At 40.4% G+C, this 9,655-nt stretch overlaps 1 protein-coding gene across 1 annotated transcript in view; it reads left to right on the top strand.

The window, feature by feature from the left end:
• Positions 1-5,139: 5,139 nt before the first annotated feature.
• LOC121375823 (leucine-rich repeat-containing protein 74A-like) overlaps positions 5,140-9,655 on the top strand; it is a 30,050-nt gene continuing 25,534 nt past the window's right edge. The window contains exon 1 of the mRNA XM_041503483.1: positions 5,140-5,578. Coding sequence (XP_041359417.1) covers positions 5,471-5,578 — 108 coding nt within the window. The 5' untranslated portion in view covers positions 5,140-5,470. The remainder of the gene's footprint in view (positions 5,579-9,655) is intronic.

Raw genomic sequence — 9,655 nt, 5'->3', positions numbered from 1 at the left:
AGTATATTTTAAATACGGCTGTGTGATATCTAATTTTTTGTTATGACGACATTTGTTTGAGACAGAAAAGACAAACAGACAGTCAGTCAGTCAGTTAGGCAGGAAGGAAGGCAGGCAGACAAAATGAGAGAAGAAAATGGTTTATTTAACGACGCACTGAACACATTTTATTTACGGTTATATGGCGTCGGACATATGGTTAAGGACTACACAGATATTTTCGATTGGCAACATTTGGTAATTTTGACAATTTTAGAGAGGAAACCCGCTACATTTTTCCATTTTAGTAGCAAGAGACCTTTTATATGCACCATCCCACAGACAGGATAGCACATACCACGGCCTTTGATGTACCAGTCGTGGTGCACTGTCTGGAGCGAGAAATAGCCCAATGGGCCCACTTAAGGGGATCGATCCCAAACTGACCGCGTACCAAGCGAGTGCTTTAGAAGGCAATTCACTGCTATCAAGTATACACTACCTGTTCCGAAAAACAGCAAGAGATTTCTAGTTTCTATAGTGATGACAGTAAATACCACTCTCTTTGCCTTGGTATGTCACTTTCACATACAGAGATTATAAAGTTTAAACTTAAAGGTTTGTTTAGTTTAATGACACCACTAGAGCACATTTATTAATTAATCATCTGCTACTGTATACCAAATTTTTTTTACACCCTGTACATTTTTCCATTAACAGCAAGGGATCTTTCGTATGCATTTTCCCACAGACAGGACATCACATACCACGACCTTTTGATACACCAGTTGTAAGGCGGACGGGAAACACTCAATGAGTCTGCTGAGGAGGTTCGATCCTGCGGCCTAAACACCTCAGCCGAGCACTCTACCGACTGAGAAAAAAATACGCCCCACAGCGTTTATAAGTTTTAACAGAAGGTGCACGAAATACCACTTGTTTTCGAATAATAGTCAATAAGAAACAGAATTGTATTTATATTAGAAACAAGACATTTCTTCACTGTTCTTTGAACTCACGTTTTTCCAGCCTATAACGAATACATGAGAGGTATAAATGTCAAGTCATTGCTAGTATTATTTTTCACGTCTTATTCTTTAGCACCGGGATTCACAATATTATATATTTATTGCTCACCTACGAACATATTCATAGCGCCACTTGCGCATTTCTGAAGATCTATAAAAACTATCCTTAAAGTTGTTATTGGGCAATGGTATTTTTTATTGGTGTTTGTAATACGGGTGGGAGTAAAGCGGGTACGTGGTCGCACCAAGGACGTGAGATATTCATCTATGGACAATCATAATTATAAATCATGCAGCGTGTGTATGCGTGTGTTAAACAGATTAATGAGATTTACACAGCATAAGTTCGGTTTCTTGTTTCTTTTATCTGATTAAGCACGGTGTCGTGGGCGTGCAAATGGCCTGCTGGTACTGCCGAGACTGGGCTGAGATGTATTGAGGTAGAGCGAAAAAATGTCATACACGAGAGACAGATACCTGTGAAAAAGGTACTCAGATTTTCTGCGGAACTAGGGTAGTCTTCCTCCCTCCCTCTCCCCCCACCCTCTCTCTCTCTCTCTCTCTCTCTCTCTCTCCTCCACTCTCTCCTCTCTCCTCTCCTCTCTCTCTCTCTCTCCTCTCTCTCTCTCTCTTGATTTTTTGTATTGTATATTCCAAACGCCTACGTTCGTTTGTACTTGTAATATCTATTATTACAAATCTATTCATAATAATTTTGAACTATATACTTGACAGGTATTCATAATAAGCCCACGCAGTGAGGTGTATTTGTACTTTAGTACTGCACCTTGGCAACACCCATACTTGTTTTTCTCAAATGTTACAGCTCATTTACTGTAGTTACAGGTGTATCTGTGTCCATCCAGACTATAATGAAGACAACAAACTCGTTAACAGCTCATAATAGACTATCACCGCCATTAAACAAAAATTTTGAAATATAATCCATTAAATATGCACCAAAACGTTAAGAGTTAGATTAAGATATTAACCAACGCAAGAGCGGATCCACTTCATTGCCTCAAAATGCCCGTGTTTAATGTTTGAATATAGCTTTATTATTTCTTTTCAGTCTTAGTCGGCTGTGCGGTTTGGGGGAAGATTCCTTTTGTAAAATGCATGTTAGTGTTCTTTGGGACACACTGTAGAAGAAAAGAGAGAGAGAGAGAGAGAGAGAGAGAGAGAGAGAGAGAGAGAGAGAGAGAGAGAGAGAGAGAGAGAGAGAGAGAGAGAGAGAAGAGGAGAGAGAGAGAGAGAGAGAGAGGAGAGAGAGAGAGAGAGAGAGAGAGAGAGAGAGAGAGAGAGAGAGAGAGAGAGAGAGAGAGATACAGAATGAATGAATGTTTAACGACACCCCAGCACGAAAAATACATCGGCTATTGGGTGTCAAACTATGGTAATGCAAACAAATAAGGTGATGATCAACATCAATATAAAAATTCATGATATAAATAAAAACAGTGTAAAGAATTGCAAAAATACAAATACAAATATCACAGATAATTACTGTCTATTACTCAAAATTTCAATTTGTGCTGTACTGGCCATTCTCAAAGAGAATGTTACACCCCTGCACCACGGTGAGGTTACAGCACGTGCAGGGGCAGATATACAGAGACAGAGAGATAGACAGACAGTGTAATGGTCTAGTGCATCATAAATGTAGTTTTAGAATACTGCTTCTTTGAAATACTCAATAACACTGTCAGTTATGTGAGGTAACAGGAGATACCATAGCACTCGGTATTCATGCACTGGGTTTGACTTCCACCTCAATGAGGCTCGGTATTCATGCACTGGGTTTGACTTCCACCTCAATGAGGCTCGGTATTCATGCACTGGGTTTGACTTCCACCTCAATGAGGCTCGGTATTCATGCACTGGGTTTGACTTCCACCTCAATGAGGCTCGGTATTCATGCACTGGGTTTGACTTCCACCTCAATGAGGCTCGGTATTCATGCACTGGGTTTGATTTGTAACAAGTGGGGCGCGACCTATTTGAGAAAATTACAAACATGCTGATGTCGTGAAGGAAATATTTAAGCCTGTAACCCCCATTATATTGATAACTTTTAATAAAATGACTAAAAGTATTACTCCTAATTTGTCATCATAAGTGTCCCCAACCGTAATGGCAGTGACAGCTTATCCACTTCGAAATGCTGAACATTCGTACTAAAACAGAACTGTATAAGAAATAATTTTGTCGGCAGCAGTTCGGGACTGGACCGCCCTTGATATTAATATTTGAAAGTTAAACTATCTCAGCAAATTTAAAAAGGCAATATGTCCACTTAAAATGTACACACTCAAACCAAATAGTCCACAGTAGACTTCGTTCAGATTGCAGTGATCTAAATGTCCATAGATTCACAAGACATATTTATGATAATCCTTATTGTAGTTGACCGGCCTCGGTGGCGTCATGGTTAGGCCATCGGTCTACAGGCTGGTAGGTACTTGCACCGACCAGTGATCCATAACTGGTTCAACAAAGGCCATGGTTTGTGCTATCCTGCCTGTGGGAAGTGCAAATAAAAGATCCCTTGCTGTTAATCGGAAAGAGTAGCCCATGTAGAGCCGACAGCGGGTTTCCTCTCAAAATCAGTGTGGTCCTTAACCATATTTCTGACGCCATATAACCGTAAATAAAATGTGTTGAGTGCGTCATTAAATAAAACATTTCCATCTTTATTGTAGTTGTGGCCATCCTTTTGAAGATACAGTCCACTTTCTGTTCTGTTGTCCCTTGTATGATCACATTCTCCCAAATCACTTTCTTTTAGTATATCGGTTTTGATATATAATTATATATTCTTTATTCCTCTTAAAGAGAGTTGTAACAACAAAACAACATATATACAGATATACATACAAAGATATAATTACAGCACAGAGACAAACAAGTATACATATTAGTGATAACTACAGAGAAGAAAGAAAAGAAAACGATTTTCAAAATAAACATATAATATTAAATGTATTTTACAACTGTACGTGCACACAAGGTGTACCGATTTGGTGTGTACTGTATCTCAGTTATTAATTAACGTGTTAAACTATTGTTTACTTCTACTATACCATTACAATATTAGTCTGATGCACCTTTTGCATGTTGGGACGGGACGTAGCCCAATGGTACAGCGTTCGCTCGATGCACGTACAGTGAGGGATCGATCCCCGTCGGTGGGCCCATTGGGCTGTTTCTCGTTCCAGCCAGTGCACCACTACTGGTATATCAAATGCCGTGGTATATACTACCCTGTCTGTGGGATGGTGCATATAAAAGATCCCTTGCTGCTAATCGGAAAGAGTAGCCCATGAAGTGGCGACAGCGGATTTCCTCTCTTAATATCTGTGTGGTCCTTAACTATATGTCTGATGTGTTGAGTGCGTCGTTAAATAAAATATGTCTTTCTTTCATTCCTTTGCATGTTTCGCTTAAAAATTCTATGTATAATTCATATATATCTATATATATATATATATATATATATATATATAATATATATATATATATATCCTGACTTCTGAACCTAAAGTGCAGTCTACTCCATACTTGGTGTGTCGAGGATGACGTAACAGGACGTTTTGCTGAACAGTCGTGGTTGTTTTATGTAATCACGAAACCAGCTGTGTACAGTTCTTCCATTACTTGGTCTTAATTCGGGGAATTATTTTGATATACTTACCTTTGTTGCACATCCAATAGCGATATTTAAATATGTGCTGGGATGTCTTTAAACATATATTCATTCATTCATTCATTCATTCATTCATCATTCATTCATTCATTCAGGGATGTTTCGGGATGTCAGACTTGTCGTTTCTAAATTATTCCGTAGGTGTGCTAGCCTGGTATAGGCATTTTTCAAACGTGACGTCTCTAAATACAGAAGATCAGTGCTGAGTTCAGCCAGACCGAGCAGAAAAACGTACGCCAGACTGGTTTATGCGCTTCGTGTTAAAACGAATGGCCGCTTCGAAAACTAGTCAAAATAGTTCGCAAACGTTCTTATAAAACCTTTAGAGTCCAGACTCAATCTCTAATGACGTCACACACATACAATTTGTATGGCGTTGTCATGACATTAGTGTTTCAGACTCTTATTACAGTCTTGAGACTAGACTCTAAAAGTGTAATAAGCACCGGGCCAGGCCTGTAGTACTCTTGACCGTTGATAACATCTTGCAGACACTGCATGGAGTTCTGATGAACACTGATAAACACCATAACGTCTAACAACATCGTTTTGTGCCATTCCAACTTCACGCATACTAATCGCTCGAAGAGAAGCGTGACATCACGTTGATGACAATCAGATACTACCAAAATTGTTTTTCTGAGTGATGACAAGCCATACAGGAGCACGTGACCCGAAATGCGCACAAGGCAAGTTCTGCTCATAAAGCATGCATAGCACGTGAATTCACAGAACATCTTTGGAATATCGAAAGGAAATGGTTACACAATCATTTTGTGAACGTTTCATGACCAGACTTCAAGTAAATTTAATTCTGTATACATTCATTTGGTGCACAGCAACGTTTTTCTTCCGGATTATATATGTGAGCGAGTTCTTGGCTTGGTCCAAATATGTGTACTGTATGTTTTATACCAAACCCAGTATTTGTAGTTTGTATGTAATGGCTGAAATGGTAATATTATGTTTTATAATTATCATAAATTCAATGTATGTAACATCATCTCGTGGAAAGAGGCTTACAGGGGCTGGGCGTATCTCAGTGGTACAGTGCTCCCCTGATGCGCGACCGATCTAGGATCTATCTTTGTAGGTAGGCCCATTGGGCTATTTCTCGTTCCAGCCAGTACTCCACAACTGGTGTAACAAAGGCCGTGGTATGTACTATTCTGTCTGTTGGATGGTGCATATAAAAGATCCTTTGCTGCTAATCGGAAAGAGTAGTCCATGAAGTGGCGATAGCGGATTTCCTCTCTCAATATCTGTGTGGTTCTTAACTATATAATGTCGGACACCATATAACCGTAAATAAAATGTGTTGAGTGCGTCGTTAAATAAAACACTTCTTTCCTTCCTAATATAGGTTTACGAAGTGGGATTTAGCTCAGTCGCTTTGATATGCTTGCGTTGCAGGATCGAACCACATCGGTGGATCCATTCAGCTGATTCGGTTTTTTCTCGTTCCAACCAGTGCACTACAACTGAACAAAGGCCGTGGTATGTGCTTTCCTGTCTGTGGGAAAGTACATAATATAAAAGATCCCTTTCGTATACCCTCAGGATAATTCGGAATGTTTTCAAATTATTTTTAAATCACTGGAAGATTCTGCAAGTAAGGTTTTGATTGGTGGACATGAGCTCCAACTGGCTGGTGTTAGATCCACATGTAATAGTGGAGCTAATTTTAATTAGATTGTGACCAAGGAGTTTTCTGTGAACATCCAGCTTGTAGTACGTCCTGAACACCTTTCCACAAACAGTGCATTTATGGCCTGAAAAGCAATCAGAACATGGCGTTTACCCCCTCCCCCTTGTTTCGAATTGTAAGAAACATTGATCTTCGATGGAACGATGTTTTACCTGAAAAAGCAATCCGAACATGGCTTTTACCCCCTCCCCCCCCCCCCCCCCCCCCCCCCCCCCCGTTCCTAACATTGTTCGGATTGTGAAGCACATCGATATTTAAGGACCGTCTCTAAATTATCATGGGCCTGTAGTAGGTTTCCTAAACGTTATGCTTTAATATGTATGAAACTAGTTTTAGATATAAGACGCATATCATTATCTATTACTCATTGTTTTATACACAGGTTCATAAAACCACAGCGTCCATTGAGCAGTAACATTGTTGTGCCAGCGTGACGTTTGACATGCTGTTTTATGTGTCCGCAGTCGGTGACACATTGTCTAACAAACGGGGCGATGAACTTTGATTTAGACTGATGAGTGTCCAAAGGACGATCAAATTTAATCAAGTGGATATATTGGAGTTTTGTTATTCGCATTTCATTCACAACAATACTGATTTATAGGGTGGAACTAACGGAAACAGTGGAAGAGATGTAATTAGAAGTATGAAAACAACAAACACTGGTGTGATCTTCAGGGGTCATGTTAGAGGTTCAAGACCTTTTAAGGGGTCGGGAACTTTATATTTCTGTTGTGTTAGATTTAAAAGTGTTTTTGTTTTCTTCAGTGTTATATGATTTTCCCAACCTAATTGTTAGTACCTACACGTCTTAATTCACATGACGGGGGCAGGACGTAGCCCAGTGGTAAAGCGTTCGCTTGATGCGCGGTCGGTCCAGGATTGATCCCCGTCAGTGGACCCATTGGGCTATTTCTCCACTGGTGTAACAAAGGCCGTTGTATGTGCTATCCTGTCTGTGGGGTGGTGCATATAAAAGATCCCTTGTTGCTAATCGAAAAGAGTAGCCCATGAAGTGGCGACAGCGGGTTTCCTCTCAATATTTGTGTGGTCCTTAACCATATGTCTGACGCCATATAACCGTAAATAAAATGTGTTGAGTGCGTCGTTAAATAAAACATTTCTTTCTTTCTTTAATTCACGTGACAGGTTCTGCAGGACTAGTATATCAAACTATCTGTGAACCACTGGTGGATTCAGGAAAAGTAGAAGGGAGGAAGGATCCCGTTTTGTTGAAGTGCTGAATAGGTGTTCTCCTTCTACATACAGAAATAAATAAAGAAGACTGCCAACCCCCACCCACCCGAATGTGCCAGTGAAGACGGCAACTTTCGTTTCTTTGCTGTACTTAACGGTTTAGACTTCTTACCAATAAACATAATTGATTTTAAATAGCCCAGGGGCGGATTATGGGGGGTTTACTCAGTTGCACGGATTCCCCCCCCACCCCCACCCCCCACCCCCCACCCCCGGCTAAAAAACAAAACCACCACGTAAATTTTAATTGATGTCCACGTAAAATGTATAATGTCAAATTATAAACATTTACATATTGTTTCGGAACGCCCCCACCCCCCACCCCCACCCCTTACCTAAAGGATAATCCGCCCCTGTAGCCTATGTCGCAATTAAAATAGACAAGCAATGTTTATTCAGTTCTCTATTTACACCACTTTAATCATATTTATTGGAGTTGGCTCCCATTCAAGTAGTAGGGGGCGGAACGTAGCCAGTGGTAAAGCGCTTGCTCGATGCGTGGTCGGTTTGGTATCGATCCCCGTCAGTGGGCACATTGGGCTATTTCTCGCTCCAACCAGTGCACCACGACTGGTACATCCAAGGCCGTGGTATGTGCTATCCTGTCTATGGGGTGGTGCATATAAAAAAATCCCTTGCTGTTAACCGAAAAGAGTAGCCCATAAAGTGGCGACAGCGGATGTATATTAGCTCAGTCGGTTAAGTGCTCGTCTGAGGTGCTTACGTCGGAGGATCGAACCATCTCGGTGGATCCATTCAGCTAACTGGATTTTTCTCGTTCTAACCAGTGCACCACAACTGGTCAAAGGACGTGGTGTGCTTTCCTGTCTGTGAGAAAGTGCATATAAAATATCTCTTGCTGCTAATGAAAAAATGTAGCGAGTTTCTTTTAAGACTATATCAGAATTATCAAATGTTTGACATCCAATAGCCAATGATTAATTAATCAATGTGCTCTAGTGGTGTCAATAGCCAATGATTAATTAATCAATGTGCTCTAGTGGTGTCGTTAAACAAAACAAACTTTAACTTTAAATACGTGGCAGAGTTATTGGGATAAAAACCGAAAACATCTCGGCCTTAAAGTCCCATGGCACGAATACCGTATTAAGATGTCGGGTAGTGCACGTTGTTACAGCAGCACGCATGTCTGTAGAGTTACAAATCTACAGTGTTATTAGTTGGACCAGAAAGGAATCTTGGAGTCCCGACTAAACTGAAAAAAAAACACGTGTGTGTGTGTGCGTGTGCGTGCGTGCGTGCGTGTGTGTTTGTGTGAGAGAGAGACACAGAGAGAGAGACACAGAGAGAGACAGAAAGACAGAGAGAGAGAGAGAGAGAGAGAGAGAGAGAGAGAGAGAGAGACCAAAAGAAAAGCTTATTATTCTTATCAGCCCATGTAGTGGCGACAGCGGGTTTCCTCTCAAAATCTGTGTGGTCCTTAACCATATGTCTGACGCCATATAACCGTAAAATAATGTGTTGAGTGCGTCGTTAAATAAAACATTTCTTTCTTTCATTGCTAATTTTGTTGTTTGTTGTTATTTTTTTGAGGGTGTGTGTGTGTGCTCTTGTTTTTGTTGTTGTATTTTTGTTTTGTTTGTTTGTTCTTTGTTCTTTGTTGTTATTTTTTTTTATTTGGGGGGGGGGGGGGGGGGGGTTGTTTGGGGTTTTTTTTTTTTTTGGGGGGGGGGTTGCCACCGCAGCCTTAAAATTAGTTTTTGAAGACATGTCATAATTTATGTAGTGCTCTTTATACACAAGTTATGTTCGTTTGTGAATGTTAAAGTGTGTTGTTTAACGACATTACTAGAGTACATTGATTAATTAATCATCGGCTATTGGATGTCAAACATTTCGTAATTCTAACATACTGTGATCAGAGGAAACCCGCTACATTTTCCCCATTAGCAACAAGGTCTCTTTTTATATGCACGTTCCCACAGACAGGAAAGCACATACCACGGCCTTAGACCA

The sequence above is a fragment of the Gigantopelta aegis genome, chromosome 6, assembly GCF_016097555.1.
Source record: "Gigantopelta aegis isolate Gae_Host chromosome 6, Gae_host_genome, whole genome shotgun sequence".
Classification (NCBI taxonomy): Eukaryota; Metazoa; Mollusca; class Gastropoda; order Neomphalida; family Peltospiridae; genus Gigantopelta; species Gigantopelta aegis.
This window is presented reverse-complemented; position numbering and strand designations above follow the sequence as displayed.